The sequence below is a fragment of the Monodon monoceros genome, unplaced genomic scaffold (genome assembly GCF_005190385.1).
Source record: "Monodon monoceros isolate NGI ecotype Baffin Bay Population unplaced genomic scaffold, NGI_Narwhal_1 Super_Scaffold_17, whole genome shotgun sequence".
NCBI lineage: Eukaryota > Metazoa > Chordata > Mammalia > Artiodactyla > Monodontidae > Monodon > Monodon monoceros.
Genome location: NW_021703773.1, coordinates 17,774,719 through 17,793,961, shown reverse-complemented (window position 1 = coordinate 17,793,961; position 19,243 = coordinate 17,774,719). Strand labels below are relative to the sequence as shown.

Sequence of the window (19,243 nt, the reverse complement as noted above, 5' to 3'; positions counted from 1 at the left end):
GGGATTTTCCTTTTTTTAAAAAAAATTCTCTGTGTAATGTAACCTCTCCTGCCCCCTGGCGGAGCCATGAAGCGCTGCGCTTTTTCCCGGCGCCGAGGGCGAGGGCGAAATGTCAATTATAGCAGCCACTCATCGAGTTCCCCAGCGCCCTGCGTTTCACGAAATTCACCAACTTCAAGCAGGCCCCGCGCAATCCTGCGGGTACTGATGGGGTCACATTTAACCGTAGCTGTCCAAATGTCACCAGCGCTCTCCCCACCAGCTCAAGTGCAGCTATAATGCTCTGTAAAAAGCGCCCCCTAAGTATTTCTCTTCATTCCCAGCAGGTCTCTCACTGGCTCTAACAAGACCACTGCCCTCGGTTGTCCGGCTCTAACAAGACCACTGCCCTCGGTTGTCCCGGCTCTGCACCGAGCCCTGTAACTGCTGGACACGGCGTCTGTCTTGCAGCTGAGACGTGAGAGCCCTGGGGCTTCAGTGGGGAGGCTGCTCTGCCTTCACAGGGGCCCACGGCAGGCCAGCTCCTTCCCCGGTGCCTGGCAGAGGTTTTGGAGAAATTTCTCCTTCCTCTTTTATTCAGAAGTCCCATTGCCCTACATAGGACTCGATTAGGCGTTCAGGAGGGACTGTGCCAGAAAACAGATCCAAGCTGGAGCATCAGGGGCCCCTTCGGACTCCGAGAAATTGACACCTTGGCTTTCCCTCTTGTGCTGGGGCCTGGGGTTCGGTCTGCGGCTCCTGTCCCTCGCTCCACACGCCCCCACGTCCTGCGGCCTCTCCCTGCCGGCTATGAGTCAAGGCCGCCGCACTTTGCCATCATCCCTCCTCCCCGCCCCGGCTCACGATGTTACCGTCTGTCATCAGCAAGGGGCCACAGCCTCCTGGTTGGTCTCCCTGCCCCTCCTTCTTGCACCTCAATCCATTCTTGCTCCAGCTATTAGACTGATCTTCAAATGCAACTCTCAAAAAACTCTAACCCAACTAAAAACCCTTCAAAGGCTCTCCAGCAAGGCTCCTGCTACAGAGTTCTCCGGCCCCGGGGCTGGAGGGTGGAGGCAGCTACAGCTCCCCTGTCCTGCCCTTCACACCAACAGCACGCTCCCAGCGCCCTTGGCCCAGAGCCCTCGGCCCAGCGCCCGCGGGGGTCCACTGCTCCCGCTGCGCCCTCTGCTGCCAAGAGTCCCCTTCCTCCTTCCACCACCTGCCTGCCCTCTCACCACCCCCAACCCCTGGCCGAGCTTATCCTACAAGGCTCAGCTCAGACCTCACCTGCTCCGGGCAGGGCTAAGCGCTTCCCTAGTACAAATACTTCACGGTAGCAGCTGCAACAAAATGCAGGACTTAGCGGTGAATCTGGTTGTGCTTCTTTCTCCTGCACCCTCCTGAGTTCAAGGGCAAACAATGCGTCTTATTAAATTTTGCATCTACCACCAGTTTATGGAAAGTAATACTCGTTAATTAGGAACTTACTGTGTTCCACACAGAGCATAAAACCCCCAACATGCATTCCTTGTTTCTTGTATCAAGAAGAAACCTACAAGGGAGGCTGTGTGGTTAGTTTCAGCCCCATTTTATGGATGAGGCGGCCAAAGGCAGACTGGTAGGAAGTCTTAATCCAGGTTTTGTCTGACACCCATGACTCTGGGTCGAACCCTCAGTCTACCGGTTAAAATGAGCTGTTGAAATCACTAGAAGTGAAAGCTTTCCAACAGGGCCCTTCTGACCATACAGTCACTCCTCAGAAACTCCCAAGACGGGAGGCAAGTAGTTTGTGACTTACCTGATAGGCTTGATAACAGAGAGCTAAGATGGCAAAAGAGCCAGGCGGCCGGAATTGCAGCCCATTCCACGGAGAGAGGGAACACACAGTGTGTTCTACCCTCTGAAGGAGTAGGGTGGAGTAGGTGGCTGTCGTAGAAGTAGCCGTGAAAAGAAAACAGCTAAAATTGTAATGAATCCTTAAAAGCTGAATGCAGGTTGGCGTGAACATTTCGAATCCTTGGGAGCCTCTGACACAAGGAGAGCCCAGAATCGTTCAGTAGCTCTTTCCGAGAAGCGTCTCCTGGTTGTTTGAGAGAGAGAGAGAGAGGGAGAGAGAGGGAGAGAGAGCAAAAGGCACCACATATGAAGAGAGTTGACATTAATGAGGGTTGCACTCAGCTACTCCACCTGTGTTTCCTTTTATTTCAAAAAGACCTTTTTTTTCAAAATTAATTAATCCATTAAAAAATATTTTAAACCACCACAGAACTATATAGGACAGGAAATGATAAAGATAATAAACATACCCTTTCACGTCCCCGACCCTTCTAGCTATAAAGTATTTCATGGTAATGATGCACCATAGTTTAAATTTTGCTCCTGTTTATAGATACTTTGGTTGTTTTAAAAAACTCCTTTACAAAACAATGCTGCAATAACTGTCCTTATCCAGATAGCTTTACGCCCATGAGTATTTCTATAACACAGATACATAGATAAAAATGAAATTATTCAGCCAAAGCCATGATATTTAGCAATTTTGATTAATGCTGCCAATTCAACAAAGCTGTTCCTATTTATAGCCAATTCTACTTTCTTTGGGAGCCCATGAGCCTACGCATTTCTTCCCACCCACCCGTCCTGGACGTGACTAATCTATTCAATTTTTACAACCTGGGAGGGGGGATCTCATTATGCTAGTTCAATTCCTATTCCTTTTATTACTATTGAGGATGGGCATCTTATGTTTTTATTAGCCATTTGTATTTGAAAATTGAGTTCTTTTTCTTATTGCCTTACTATAGTAGAATCTTAATATGTTCTGGATAATAAGCTCTTGGGTGTTATACATACTGCAGACTTTTCTTCTAATCCTTTGCTTGTGTTTTAGTTTTGCTAATGGTGCCTTTCTTTAAGAAATACAACAAATGTTTAGCAATTACATTTTTCAGTAATTTTTTTCATGGCATCTGGGTTTTATATCCCCTTAGATGGACCTTCTCTGCCACAAATCAGCAAATTACGTGTTCTATATTTTCATCTAAAACTTTTATAATTTTGTTGGTCTGTTTAGTCTTTAAATCCATCTGTCATTTTTTGGTTTTGGTATCACAAATTACAAATCTAATTTTATGTTTATGTTTCCAACTGGATGATGAGTGTCACATTATCATTTGTTAAATGATTGGTTCTTTTCCCATCTTTCTGAATTGACTTTTAGGGTGTATTAAATTACACACAAACATGGGTCTGTTTCAGTTTTGTCTATTCTATTCTATTGATCTTTTTATCTATACCTATAGAAACACCACACTGCATTAACTGGTACCGATTTATAGTATATTTTATTATTTGTTTGGACAAGGGATGCCCCCATCATTGATCTTATGTTAATTATGCTTGTACATTTTCTCTTCCAGATGAAGTTTGAAATCACTTTGTTAACCTTCATAAAAACTTTGTGTTTTGATTATGATTGCATCGATTTTATATTTGGGGGAAGAATGGTCATATTCACGATATTAAGTCTTCCTATCCCAGAATGTGTCATAAAGTTATATATATTTCCATTTGTTCAAGTCTATTTTTATGTCCCCATTATATTCTATAATTGGTGAATGCTGGTATTAGGACAACAATTTTGAAATTCTGTAATCCCAAGCCTTCTTAAGTGTATTTTGTGTCAAATACACTTTAGCTAAATTTGGGCTACCTATGTGTGTGTGTGTGTGTGTGTGTGTGTGTGTGTGTGTGTGTGTATAGACATGTGTGTGTAGTTACTAGTTAAGTTATAGTTAAGCACTTATATAGTTATAAACACATAGTTATATTTTTTCCATGTAAGTCTTATTTGTTAATTGTTAAGCTTAGTTCTTATTTTTACTTGCTTATGTATTTGTTTTGCTATTATGAATGAAAATTTCCCCATTACATTTTCAAATTGATTAACTGGTATATAGAAAATAATTTTAGAATTGTATTTTCCCAAATTTCTGTCACATATACTTTAGCTAAATTTACATGTCTAAACTTATCCTACGTCTGTGTTATGGTCTGAGTTGTGTCCCCCCACTTCCCCCCAAATTTAAATGTTGAAGTCCCTCACGGACACAGAGAACAGACTTGTGGTTGCCAAGGGGGAGGGGGGTGGGAGAGGGATGGAGTGAGAGTTTGGGATTAGCAGGTGCAAACTATTACATATAGGATGGATAAACAATAGGTCCTACTGTATAACACAGGGAGCTATATTCAATATCCTGGGATAAATCATAATAGAAAAGAATATAAAAAAGGATGTACATATATATATATAACTGAATCACTTTGCTGTACAGCAGAAATTAACACAACATTGTAAATCAAATATGCTGCAATAAAAAAAAATCGATGTTGAAGTCCGAACCTCTAGTACTTTAAAATGTGGTAAATTAAAGAGGTAATTAAATAAAAGTAATTAAAGAGGTAATTAAATAAAATGAGGTCATTAGGGAGGATCCTAAACCAGTATCACTGGTATTCTTATTTTTAAGAAGAGGAAACTTGGATATAGACACACACACAGAGGGAAGATCGTGTGAAGATTCTGGGAGAAGACAGCCATCTACAGGCCAAGGATCTGGGCCTCAGGAGACGCCAACCCTGCTGACATCTTAATCTCTGACTTCTAGCTTCCAGAACTGTGAGTAAATACATTTCCGTTGTTTAAGCTGTAAAGTCTGTGGTACTTCGTTATGGCAGCCCTAGGAACTAATGCAGTCTGTTGGGATGGGAGCGAGGGTTACAAGAGATATAGGGGCTTTCCAGGATTGTCACAAGGCTTACTATCCTTGAATGAGACAATCACAAGATGCCTCCAAATTTGAAAAATGAAACTGCTAAAGTTGTATTTTTTATAGGTTGTATTTCACTGAAAAAACCCATCTGCTTTGTCTCTAGGGTGAGAAGGAATTTTATTATTAGATTCTCTGTTTGCATTCATCTTCTCCATTCTTTCTCCAACAATTGCTGTAATATTGGCCAATTAAAATAAGCATTGCCTTACAGCTCTAAGTCAAATACTGCTTGAAGCCTGGTTTCCTAAAGCATGATCACTTTTTGTATGTTTGTGTTTGGTCACTGTAATGGACCCTCTTATTTAGTCTAAATAGTTTTCAGTTGACCTCTTGGGTTTTTAGATAAAGGATCATATTACCTGCAACAGCCAGTTTTTCTTTCTTTCTTAACGGATGCCTGTCTGCTCCCTCCACCACACTCTTACACTGGCCTTTAGTGTTTGCAGTCCACTGACCCCCCAACCTCATGAAGCGTGGGGTGGCTCAGCGATGGAACAAAGCAGGGGGTCCAAGCCTCCCGTGAATCATCAGCAACTTCCTGATGCTGGAAAAGAGGAGCCTGACGACACAGAACCAGCCTCTTAAAAACAGCCTTTAAGTGTTGAATCATTATGTTGTATACCTGAAACGAACAAAATAGTATGCGTCAAAAAAATAAATAATTGAAAATGAAAATAAAACTGTGTCCAGGGAACCACTGTCGTACTTGGGAGGGCACAGCTTTATCCTAGCGACTGTGCGTTATCACCTCTCTCCAAAGAGCAAGGGCAGCAGCCCCTGGCATTGCTTAACAAAAGGAGACTTGGAGAGAAAAGGGGAAAATAGCAGGAGAAGCAAAGAGCAGTAAATGGGCGAGCGAGAGAGGTAGTGTGATCCAGGGGTGGGGAGCAGGCTGCGCTTATAGACTTAGGTCTGTAGAAGCACATTTTTTTTTTTTTTTTTTTTTTTGTGTGGTACGCAGGCCTCTCACTGGTGTGGCCTCTCCCGTTGCGGAGCACAGGCTCCGGACGTGCAGGCTCCCCGGCCATGGCTCACGGGCCCAGCCGCTCCGCGGCATGTGGGATCTTTCCGGACCGGGGCCCGAACCCGTGGCCCCTGCATCGGCAGGCGGACTCCCAACCACTGCACCAACAGGGAAGCCCTAAAATGATTTGAGCAGGCGCTAACTTTAGTGGTTTTAAATATAGCTCTGAGAATCTCATTCTAATATAAATGCTAGACATTTTCGATGCTCCCAGAGCCACTCATCAAGAGACACCATGGGGTAAGGTAAGGATCCCAGAACCCTGGTCTACTTAAAATGGGCCAAGAGAAATTACTCTCCTAACTCCAGGATATGGCGTGCTGTAAAGATGTTCCACCTGTTGGCTAGTTACGAGAACCTCTAAATGGCTAGGGGAAGACAGACAACTATCAGCTAGAATGTGAATGACTCGAAAACCTCCCTCCTCTCCTTTCTTTACTCAGTGGTGTCCTGCTTCCTACTTCAACAGTCCTGTGCCTATTTGCTTCCTCCTGCTTACTTGCTCTAAATGCTCACTTTTTGAAAAGCATCTGCTGTCAGTCATTCACAAGTTGGGCCAATTTTAGTCAATGTTCCAAGAATACTGCCATTTTAAGTCTGATTTCTTCCAGGGCAGTGAAGCTCTCGGTTTTTGCTTGAAGAAATATCAGGCATTAGTGAGTGGGTGGGGGAAGATCCTGGAGACCTGGAGACTCAGCCTCTGGGGAACCCCAGAAACCTGAATCATGACGTTGCTGTGGTCCTTGTAGGTTAGGGAATGCAGAGCCCAGAAATGAACTTGCTCTCCATCATGGAGATTTGGCCCTACCCTGAGCTGTATGGTTCTCCTGGGTAGGGAAGTCTCTATCTTGTGTTTCTATCTTCATGTTGACTGTTCCAGTCTTAGTAGAGAGTAACAGGGATTCTTTACCAGAGGCTATGACTTTTGGAATCTCTGATACCTAAAAATATCAAAGAGTTGGCTATGAATCTGTTACTAAGAAAGGTTCAGGTAAGTAAATCAGTATTGAGCTGAGTTTCTTTCCAGACAGTTTCACCCATACTTTGACCTACTTTAAAAGACAAGTTGAGATAATGCGATAATGGTTATTTTATGTCCTTTGAGAATTTTTTGGAGATATTTTATGGGATAAATGAATCACTCTTTCCACACAGACAGATGGGGACTTATCAGCACAGTCAGCAATCTACTGGCTTCCTAAAATGCAAGTCTATCAGTGGCCTTCTTTAAAGAACACTAAGGAGATGGTGGTCCTATCTCCAGAAGTTCCTGGCTGGACCCACAGCCCGACAACTGGGATCTTGTCATCCCAAGACCCCACTCAACAGAGGTAGCTATAGTTGCTCACACTTTGCAGCCTGATCCCGTGGTGCCAGCACAGAGGCGGGGCCTCAAAACCTAGTTAACAATACTAATCAAGCCAACAAGTAGCTAAATTAGGTTTTAGGCTACTATTTGGGAAATACTTTGCTGTGTTAGCTTGGTTTTCAATGCAGGCTAAATTGATACTAAAGCTTATTCAATTCACCATGGTGTTCCCTCCAATTTATAAAAGCCAATAGCAATTAAGTGTGTACACAATGACATTTCAAAATTAAACAAGCTAATTTAGGAGATGTGCAATTTCAAGTAACTTAGAGCCACGTTAGAAAACTCTTTGACTCCTCCCTCCCCATCAAAGGGTAAAGAGGGCTGAAGTTGGTAAATATTTATTCACTATACCGTACAAAATGTCTTTTTTTGTGTGTGCGGTACGCGGGCCTTCTCACTGTTGTGGCCTCTCCTGTTGTGGAGCACAGGCTCCAGACGCGCAGGCTCAGCGGCCATGGCTCACGGGCCCAGCCGCTCCGCGGCATGTGGGATCTTCCCGGACTGGGGCACGAACCCGTGTCCCCTGCATCGGCAAGCAGACTCTCAACCACTGCGCCACCAGGGAAGCCCCTCAGGGAGCTTCTTGCAGACAAAAGCAATGTCAAACAGGTTGGTCCATTAAATAAATGGCAGTTGAAGTGGTAGGATCTCAGATGTGTGGTCCTGGGGTGGCATGCTTCAGGCGCAACTGATATTATTTGGAATGTGCCATGAGGATTGAGTATATGTGGAGACATCTCTTTTATAGGACTTGGTATTCATACGGTAGGCTGCCAGGTGAATATCCTCAACAGTAGATTTGTTTCCATTTAGATTGTACTATTGATATATTTCTGAGCTGTAAAGCTTCCTAAATAAAAAGGCAGTTTAAATTAGATAAGTGTGAAATGTATGCTTTTGGTAGGTGAGATACATATGCATACTACACTATTATAAGTCGTATTAAAATTTATTTTAAAAATACATGGTCATGTTAGAAAGCATATTTTACAGTGGTAAAGCAGCAGCGGTTTTTATTCATTACAAATTCTAAAAATAATCCAACTTTATAAGTAATAAGGAACACTGATTATCATTAAGGACATTTAAATTTAAAGTTACCTACTACACAAAAAACTCTATATTCGCATAAGACCAATGTATCTGTTGGTTTTTACAGACATAGAATTTCTGCAGGGTTTTAGGCCCTATCAACAGTTTCTATTAAGTACAATGAAAACAAAATAAAGCAATGAAACAATCGGGCACCAAAGATGAAGAGCCTGTTAACCAGGCACGGGCCAGAGAAACCTGTCCTGTTGGCAACACAAGGTTCTTTACCAACTGAGCCGAGGCCCACGCACTTTCCTGCCCAAGGCTCTTAGTGCTGGTGCAGAAACTGCAGTGGTGCAGTTCCAGGAAGCAGCCATCCTTTCCATGAGTCATAGAGGTTCCTTGGTCCTTATCATTTACCTTGTACTCATGGGCTATTTGGGGCTGAAATTAAGGACCCCAAACTACCTTAGTTTCATGTGAAGTCTTTCACTTCATATCCTACCCTGTCATCACAAGCCCCCACCAACGGGGTAGCTATAGACGCTCATACTTTGCAGTCTGCCTGACCCAGGGTCTTGGTTATGAACCCCGTGGAGCTGCTGTCAGTGGTCAGTGAAGGCTCTTTAAGGCCAGAGATTATGGCAGTGGCTTCAGCCGTGATGAATAAAAGCGAAGATAGTGCTCCCAGCAAACAGGGTTGCCATTGGGCTGAGCCATAACAAAATGCATTTGAAATGAACATGACTAAACTGTGTACATATGAACAATAATGAATGTTATGAAAACCAACCACTAAACCAACAACCACAACAATAACAGATCAGGCCTCTCAAAATTCAGAAACCAGAAAGCCATTAAAAAATGTTTAAATATGATATACAAGGAGATAAAAAAAAAACTCAGCTAAACAACAAAGTCAAGCAACCTTATTTTCACATCTACGTGTCTGAAAAATGACCTGTGACGGCATTAGTTCCTACATGAACTTTGGTACTTTTTCCCTTGATATTTTAGGACAAGTTAGAAAACGTAGGTAGAAAATATAGAGAAGGCACTATTTTGGCACTAGTCAAAAAACAAAAACAAACCAAAAAACCCAGTTAATCACAACCCCCCAAGAAAGTCACACTAATCGTGTGAATATTAATATTCCATGATGCACACTCTAAACCCAATCCTTTAAAATTCTGTGGACATTGTGTTTTTAGTTTGAATTGTACTGTCGCTTGAAGCACATCAGGAGAAACCCAGACAGAGAACATCAGAAGCAACATCACACGTAAGTCAGAGTTGGAATCTTGGCACAATTTTATCACGTGGTTTATAATCTCAGAATGTGCTGATCTAAGAGGAAAAAAAGCTAAGACTAACCTGCTCCCTCTGGCACTACCAGCATTGGCGGGCGATTACTTTTCCTTATTCTCCCTGCATTCAAATATGTTTCGAAAATAGTTTGGTAAATACAAATTCTAGTTCAAAAGATTTTAACGTCTACCTGTAAATACCCAGGACTTAGAAGATATTTTGGCTAATATTTAAAATAAAAGAAGTTTAAAAATCTTTTATTCAGAAAAATTTGAAGAAGACAGGCCCTTGTCTTTTAAAGGAAGGTAGTTCTGAAAACATATTTTCTACCAAGTGTGGTTGATGACAGTAAAGTTTTATAGATATCATCATTAGTTTTTCATTAATGTATATAATACCTCAAATGATGTTTTGGTCTTTTCTTGATATTCATCTCTGGGGAAAATGTGATTAAGCAGTACTCTGTTTCAGTATACATCAAAAGTTCTAAATTTTCTCATAAATACTTTTTAAACTTGGATTTGCATAGCTACCTAGTTAAATGTAGGGTAGGCATGGCCTTTGTATGTTATTCACAAATCATCTTTCTTTTTTAAGAGTATAAAATAAAGGTGCTATTATTAAAGTTTTTCATTGAGAATGTTCAGAGAGCATATTTCCTAGTGCAAAAAAGAAAGGTAATTCAAGCTGTTTTTACTCAGTCACAATTAAGAGAATGTATATGTATTTTTTAATTTCTGAAAAGGACTTTATATAAGTGTGACTGATTACAAGTAAAACCTGTACAGAACATTTTGGCAATCCTAGGAAAGTAAAAACAAAATTTTGTTCAAAAGGTTATAAATTCAAATGTAGGGACAGAGAGGTGATAAAAGACCTGGTAGTACTGGCTTTTCCTAATAAGCACAAACCAAGACAGCAATGTCAGAAAAGGTGCAGCAGAAGCAAAAAACAGAAATCCCCTAATGCCCCCGCCCCCAACTCCATTTCAGATTATAAAGCTCCTGGTATAATGTACCAGACTTCAGTGATTTCATATTAGAAACATTATAAATATATCTTTCTTAAAGAATCTATCTATAGAAAATATTACACATATAAAATCGCTATATATTTCAAAATAGTTTAAAACCTAAAAATTTTGCATAAGCATACCTATCAATATAAAACATTATTTTTTCTCCATCAGTTGGGTTTTTAAAATCTAGACAACAGTATTATTTCCAAACCCCATCCTAAACCCAGCTGACTTCTACACTGACGTTTGAAATATACACACACATATATATACGTGTATATGTACACACTCACACATACATACGAACATACATTTGACTTTTCACAGAAAAAAAGCATAGTCACTGACAAAGCATCTTTTCATAGATATTTGTATTTGTAAAGTGTTTCAAGGTAGAAAAATAATTTTTAACTAAATTCTGCTCCTAATTGAACACAGTGGGCATAATAGTTTTAGCTGCCTGTCATGTTCTAAACAAATTTCTTGATATTGTTACAGTAAAAGTTTTAATATTCACATATGAAATTCTTCATGTTCCCTGTGTGAAGGGCCTGTTCTAGAATGATTTCAGAAAAAAAGGGCTTCTCAGTATACGGCAAATAACAGCAAGGACTTATGATTAGGCCCACAGTGCTTACGGAAATACTTCACCCCTTGCATAGCCAACTCTTCCTCTCCAGTAAAACATGCAGCTTAAAAGAATTCTGGGCTTCAGATTTTACCGTGTGCACCCTGGAAATTGTGGAATGTTAGTACTGAGTTCTATGTCAGAGATGCTACAACACTAGCAGCCAGAAACCCAGGCCTTCTACCTGTCTATTGGATATTTAATCACAATAAACTCCTCAACAATCATAACTTGCTTTTTAATGAAAAAAATAAAGTGACATCTCTTGGAAAAGCTGTCAGAAAATAAATGTTTTCCTTGCCTTTGGAGTAAGCTGGTCACCTGGGCTTGATAATGTTCTTCCTGGAAATATAACCCATGCATATGTAAGTGTTTAGACTCAGTCTCATCTAGTGAACCATAGAATTATTTGTAAGAAAAATAATTCATGAGAAGCAAAACACACTGCAGATAAGTAGTCCACTATTAGAGAACCCTATAAAGTAAAATACAGTAATTAGAGAATCTTACATTTAAAAACAAATTATTTACTCATACAAAGGTTATTGTGTTTCTATGGCTTTAATTCAATTTGGTTAATTTTTCAGCTTGACGTTTTAAACGATCATGTATTTTACCAAAATATTCTATTCCCCGACCACTGATGGGTTTTTGTAGAATACTAGAGCTTGTATCAATAGGTTTAGTGTGGTCATTTAAAAATAAATGAAATAAAAAGTGCTAAACAATTTATGGGATGGGGGAAGAAAAACATCCCTGTTTCCAAAAGAAACATCAGAGGCAAATTAGATCTGAACCCCTAAAATTGGGTCAAATGCCCTTTAATAACTGAATAGGCACTTTAAAATCAGAATAGGGGAATTTTCTTTCCTTGTATCCCTTCATTTTTTCCTTCTTTTTTGCATATAGTAGGAAGAGAATTTGCTACTGAGTTAGAAAAAAAAGTTGAACTGTGATTGTTTATTAAGTAATGGAAAAAAGTATGAATCATTCCATCAGTTGTGTGATCTGGGAGATTCTACTGGCTTATTTTAACTGACTTTTAAAACAGGGGTGCTTGGGGTCTACTTGTCCAAGCACATGTCTACTCTGATCTTCAAACATATCCTCATCTTTGCCACTTACATGAGCTTCCTACCCATGGGGACCGCGCTCACTCTCTAGCACAAAGGGTCCCAAGTAGATCACACTACCTCTCCCAAGCCTCTGACTGGACTGGGACAGGGTAGGGGGGAATATATCATTCACAGAAGGTGAAGGCCTCACATTTAAGGACCACTGTTCTCAAAGAAGACAGCAGTTCAAAGGGGTGCCTGACATCTGATGACACAGAGGGCCACACCTGCCCTGCGCAGCCCGGCAGACATGAACACTCCTATTGGCCAAGGTTTTAGCAAACTGTCATACCTCACGGAAGAAAAATCTGTACTAAAGCCACTGCTGGCATTTGTAAGTTGTAGAAAAGGCTCATTTCCTATCCCCTCCTCTTACTCCAGACCAATGACAGACACTGTGATGGGTAAATGCATTTTTAGCATGTTCTAACTTGACATTAATAAAGCCTAATAAGGAAAAGCAACAGCTATTTCCCCAACCACACCCAGCACATACAAAATATTTTTCTATTCCATGATTATCTCCATTTCAGTATGTGCAGTATATGCTACCGATTAATGACAACACTGGAAAAATGCAATACAATAATAGTAAAACACCAACAACTTTTAACATTGATATTCCCCAACATATACAAACGTACACACACACACTCCCACAATCCCACTATTTGGGGGACATTCATCATGAGGAGCGAGCTCAGGGTGTTTTCCCTGGATGTATAATTCACCATCTCAGGAGGTGCTGTCCAGGCGAGTAAGTATAAATTAGGGTGAACTGTGTCTGCAGCAAACCGATGACAACCTAGCATGACGATGACATCCATCATGGTTCACTCCATGTAGGATATGTACGTGAAGACTGTGGACCAGCTCTGCTCGTGCAGGTACTAGCATTCACTTGTCTTTTCATGGAATATGAAAGGTAAACTCAGGTTTCTTTGGTGATGGTCATTTGCTTGAATGGCAGATTTTTCTTCTGTCGCTGCATTTATGTTGTCTGAATAAATATCTTCATCGTCATCGTCATCCCTCGAATTACCCTCCAGGCTGTGTCTAATGCCATAAGCGAAGTAAATCAGGAAACCTTTTAGAGAAAAAAATCAGTGTCTTAGGTGTGTCAGAAAATGGCTGTTTGTATATGGAAAATTTAATACAGAACTTAATAGTGCCTTTTGCCTTCTCTTTCTGTGCTGTTTTAGAAGGACGGAATGCAAGTACAGGATATCCCATAAAAGGTCCCTGATAAACATCTTCCCAGTAGAATGTGCTTCTTCCTTTTTAACCTGCAATCTTTATATGCGTGTTTTTTTCAATAAATATTTTTCAGATGTTTATGTAGAGAAATTTTTTTTTTTACTTTCTCAACACTCAACACTACACTTTAAACGAAAGGATCTGTGGGGAAAAATCTCATATACATCCCCCAGAACAAGTGGCGGGTTAACAAAGACACAGTCAGATATTTTGGAAAGCAGGCCCTGTGTGAACAGGGGACATGGGTGTGCCTTACACACGTTACTGTCACCAGGAGAGGATGAAAAACTGTGTACTAAGCCAACTGTTTATTAACAGCCATGCTGACTGGGGATCAGAGGGAAATGTTTTAAGTATTCTCGCAAGATATGTAGGCATTTTGCTGTATTGTAGCTATATTTTTAAAAATTGGTTGAGCATTTTGGGTTGATGTGAAATGCATTATAATTTTCCCATGTAAAATCACGGGAAGCAGGCTACCAATGAGTATTTTGGTAAGTCCAGTTATTAGGAGTGATTCTATTTCCTCTCACGTCATTCGAGGTTTGAAGATCCAACCCTCCTTGTCCTCAAATAAAGGTACTGTTATCACCATTTTACAAAGAAGCTGAGGCACAGAAGCAGGGGTATAACATGGCCTAGGTGACACAGCTAATACATGGCAGGGATGGATTGAAACGTGGAGAGTCTGGCTCTGTAGTTCATGCTCTTCACCAAGGTCAAGTACATGATTAAACCTCAGTGAGCTACAACTTGAGGAAAGAAGCAGTGGCTTTTGGAAAGGCAGGAAGGGTAGAGAAGCTCTCCACCAGATTACAAAGAGATTCTTCTGGGCTCAGAGTAGGGGAGAGAGTTCTAGGGTCCTGTTCCCCGGGGGTTTGGGCTCAGCTTCCTGGCAGCACCTGGGGAGGTGGCGAGATCACAAAGGAATGGCTTTGTGGTACATTATGGAGGGCAGAGCCGACTGGCAAGTGATTATCGTCAGGATCCTGGCCCTGATGCAACAGAGCCACCTATCAGAAGTGGCCACAGTGACAGAGAGAATACTCCAGAGTAACCTGCGTGGAGGGATAACCTTTGATGCACCCAATTCCTTGACACAGTGTCAGATCCCCCAAATATGGGCAAAACTCCAGTGTGGGTATGGGGGGGATGGGCAAAAGTGACTAGGTTAAATCGCCTATCAACTCAGGTGGGTTGGTGGCTTGAGACTGAAATTAAGTTAATTTACAGCCACAAAAGAGATTCATTCGTTCATAATAAGAGATTCATGCTTATTAAGCCAATGGGAGGACTGTCAAAAAGCATCAACTCTCAAACTCCTCAGGCCATCAAAACCAGTGCAGACTTAGCTCTCATTTCTCACTGCTTCACCTTTCAGCCACTTCAATTCATATTTTTAAAGATAGTTGGTGCTCAGTGCTTTAGTTACAACAAAGTTAAACTCTTCATTTCTATGTCAATTTTCACATAGGAAACTGAAGAAGTCATGATGGAGAACAGTGCAGAATAGATATAAATAAGCTCACTCATGTTACGCAATGCCAAATTCCACCCCAAGGCATTCTGATATCAGAAAAGAAATTTCTTGATATAAGCACATTCAAAATGTTGCCAGAAATCCACTGGTACTCTGGAAGGAACTGGCTTTGGAATCAGACTCTAGGGCTGCCATTTGCAATTTAGATCCCTTGACTTTTAGGGGCTTCATTTTTCTCACTCAAGAAGTTAGAAAAAATAGGACCTATAGCGTTTTACAGGGCTACTGGGAGAACTGAATTTTACAAAAGTATCTGGAAAAGTAAGCACTCAGATGTTCTAAAAATTGGGAGAGGAAGAAACTGAAAGAAAAGGTCTTTATTTCTAGGAAGGGGGAGTGGATGCATTTCTCTAATCACAGTGCATGACATCGGAAAAAGAGAGCCCACGTTCAGAAAGCAAAAACATTAAAACACCTACCAAGCGCCATCCAAATGCTAAATCTGATCCAGGTGTCTGCACTCAACTGGACCATCAAGTAAATGTTCACCAGGATGCTGAAGGCTGGCAAAAATGGTAAGAATGGAACCTAAGGGGGGAAATATCTTCTTAAATATACTCAAATTTTGAAAGCACATTCCCCAAATTATTTCGACATGGTGGCAACTAATTTGACATACATACTTTCACACTGTGTCAGTAAGCTTATATTCTCACAAAAAGGACAACCTGAATAAAGACCACTCATCTTGAGAATACTAAAAGGAGCACCATATTTCACACTGTTTACTGCAGCCCAAAGCAACAGAGGATTTATCCAGCCCGCGAACACCTGCATCATCACCAAGATGCAATTGGTTTCAGGGTTTAGTTTACTTTAGGGTTTACCGGTTTAGTTCAGATATCAACAGGGCATCCCTCTGGAACTGGCTACTCATGGTATCTCAGGGGGATCCTACTCTTAGTTCAAATGGGACAAGATAATTTCACTTGCAGTGGAAGGGCTTTTGGTGGAAATAATCTTCCTGGGAGGGTACTGAATTTCCAAAATAAAATATTCTAGTTATTCTTCTGATACTTCAGAATATCGGACAAGAAATTTGCTTACTATTATATAGAATAATGTGATAGGGGCACATTCAAGTTTTTGAAAAGAATACTTTAGACAAAAAGGAGCATCTCAAAGAATTGTGACACTCTTGTTCATTGGTTAAAGTCATCAGAAGTGCGTTTTTTTTTTTAAAGAAACAATTCACAAAAACTAATGTACAAGAGAAAATGTGCATAATATTTAGGATCTCCAATCCTCATGACACGTACCATAAAGGCTACTTTTTGCTGATTCTGAGGCTGCCTCCAAATGATGAGCACAATGGCAACGCAGAGAACAAGCAACAGCACAAGAAGAGCGAGGCTCCACGCTTCCAGCCTGGCAATCGTGTGGACTCCGTGCGTGGTCAAAATACTCAGGCCCAAAATGAGAAATGCTGCAGAGGTGACATGTTCGGGAAACAAAATCAGCACACGCCCTTCACTCAGACTCCTGTGTTCAAAGAGTCTATTTTGATAAGACATCAAGTTCTTTCTAGATCTGCTCTGCCAAATACTAAAATCCTTCATTTTTATTCTGGGAAGAAATGGCTAATTTCCCTGATTTAAGAAACACAGCTCGCTTACTCATGACTGTCTCCCCTTAGAAGCCAGCCTCCCTTCTGGGCACTACCATCTTGCCTTTCGGCTCATGGGCTACAGTCTCAGATGAGATCACGTGGATTGATGGGATGTTGTCCGGGGTGGCTCCTTCCCTTTTTTGAAATGGGAAAAGCAGGTCTGTTCATGTTCAGCTGTTGTAAACACTGATTGTTTATGTAAACAAATAATATATGATCTGCATCTTTTCTCCCTATTTCAGAGAGCGACATCACCGCCCACCCACCCTTCTCTGACCATCAAGTCTGCATTAGGGGTCCCTCCTATGTGCTCTCAGAGAAACCTGTACTGCTCTTAGCTTGCCGCCAACAGTCCTGTTCTGCAAAACCCAGTGAGAGCAAGGACCATCCCTCTTGATATCCCAAGCACCCAGCAGAGTTCCGGCCACACTAATGATGCTCAATAAGTGTTTCTGAAAATATGCATGATGACATAACTGTGGGTGAGCAAACAGGATCTGCTATGCTGCCTCGCAGCCTCCTTGGGTCTCCGTTCAGTTACTGCCAGGTGTACTTTGCTTCACACAGGAAGCATCCTCACAGCTGACAAAATGGACCAATTTTGTACTTCTGCCACTCTCACCTTAGAGAATTTCTTCCTTTCTTCTTCAATTACCAAGATATAATCAATTTATCCTGCTAATACAGAGATGAGCTCAATGACCAGTGACCAGTTAGGTTCAAATCTCAGGACTGAGGGTAATGCTAACATATTCTTTTATCCTCTTTCACATCATACCTGCTCTACCTACATATACCTGCTGGGTCTTTATAATGTACACAGTTGAAGCGGACTTACCGAGGAATCCTACCAGAAAGCTCACGAGAGAAGCCGACTGTTTTGTGGGCAGAAGCGAGGGGCTGACGAGGGTTCGCAGGCTGAAGCCCTGTCCTGGCAGCGCAGTGACCTGGGACGCGCTTTTGGAGGCAGTGTTGGCACACGATCCCAGAGCTTCTTTCTCAGGACAATATTTGGGTTGCTCGTAAGATAAGCCAGGCTGGTACCTATTCCCAAATAAAAGCATGTGTCTTTATTCTCAACGGACACTTGGTCCAAATGAAACGAGCATCTGAAACTCTAAGAGGGACATTTCCATTCACAGCTGGTGCAGTAAATCCACACGTCTTGTGGCTGCAGCCCCAGAATGTACTGAAGCAAGCCACACACCTGCTCAGTAGAATATCTGCAGCAACTCTGAATTTCCTCTGATAGCCACTTGATTCGAAAGTTATGTACATTAGATGCCGACGAGAGTTACATTTTATTTTATTTTATTTTTTTAAACATCTTTATTGGGGTATAATTGCTTTACAATGGTGTGTTAGTTTCTGCTTTATAACAAAGTGAATCAGTTATACATATACATATATTCCCGTATCTCTTCCCTCTTGCGTCTCCCTCCCTCCCACCCTCCCTATCCCACCCCTCCAGGCGGTCACAAAGCACCGAGCTGATACCCCTGTGCTATGCGGCTGCTTCCCACTAGCTATCTACCTTACGTTTGGTAGTGTATACATGTCCATGCCTCTCTCTCGCTTTGTCACAGCTCACCCTTCCCCCTCCCCATATCCTCAAGTCTGTTCTCCAGTAGGTCTGTGTCTTTATTCCTGTCTTACCCCTAGGTTCTTCATGACATTTTTTTTTCTTAAATCCCATATAGATGTGTTAGCATACGGTATTTGTCTTTCTCTTTCTGACTTACTTCACTCTGTATGACAGACTCTAGGTCTATCCACCTCATTACAAATAGCTCAATTTCGTTTCCTTTTATGGTTGAGTAATATTCCATTGTATGTATGTGCCACATCTTCTTTATCCTTTCATCCGATGATGGACACTTAGGTTGTTTCCATCTCCTGGCTATTGTAAATAGAGCTGCAATGAACATTTTGGTACATGACTCTTTTTGAATTGTGGTTTTCTCAGGGTATATGCCCAGTAGTGGGACTGCTGGGTCATATGGTAGTTCTATTTGTAGTTTTTTAAGGAACCTCCATACTGTTCTCCATAGTGGCTGTACCAATTTACATTCCCACCAGCAATGCAAGAGTGTTCCCTTTTCACCACATCCTTTCCAGCACTTATTGTTTCTAGATTTTTTGATAATGGCCATTCTGACTGGTGTGAGATGATATCTCATTGAGAGTTACATTTTAAAGTGAGGCAAGTGTGACAACAGGATGATTATTCTGGAAATATCTATGTCCAAAGGAGATGCAGTTCACAAAAACAGCACAGAAACTCTGGTTAAATGTCAGCTACAGAGTAACATACAGCCTTCGGTTTGGCCTTCAAAGGCCTCACTGCAACCTGTCTCTCTGGCCTCATCTCCCTCATCTCATACAGCCACCTCCCACCCATTCTCCTCTATCACCGATCCCCTTCCGCTTTAGCTGGCATCAAGATATCAGCCTGCTTCAATTCCTAGTATCTGCCCAGTCTCCCCAGTGTGGTCTTTTCCCTCTGAGCAGCCTTTGGTTAAACTT

The 19,243-nt window shown here is 41.5% G+C and overlaps 1 protein-coding gene across 4 annotated transcripts in view; it reads right to left on the bottom strand.

The window, feature by feature from the left end:
• Positions 1-10,736: 10,736 nt before the first annotated feature.
• Positions 10,737-19,243, bottom strand: part of SLC7A2 (solute carrier family 7 member 2) — a 71,124-nt gene continuing 62,617 nt past the window's right edge. For 3 of the 4 annotated variants that reach the window (XM_029226222.1, XM_029226224.1, XM_029226223.1), the window contains exons 9-12: positions 17,556-17,761; positions 16,368-16,534; positions 15,528-15,636; positions 10,737-13,398 (exon numbers count right to left, since the gene is read on the bottom strand). In XM_029226222.1, coding sequence (XP_029082055.1) covers positions 13,202-13,398; positions 15,528-15,636; positions 16,368-16,534; positions 17,556-17,761 — 679 coding nt within the window. In that variant the 3' untranslated portion in view covers positions 10,737-13,201. The remainder of the gene's footprint in view (positions 13,399-15,527; positions 15,637-16,367; positions 16,535-17,555; positions 17,762-19,243) is intronic. The other variant, XR_003794140.1, reaches the window with a different exon arrangement.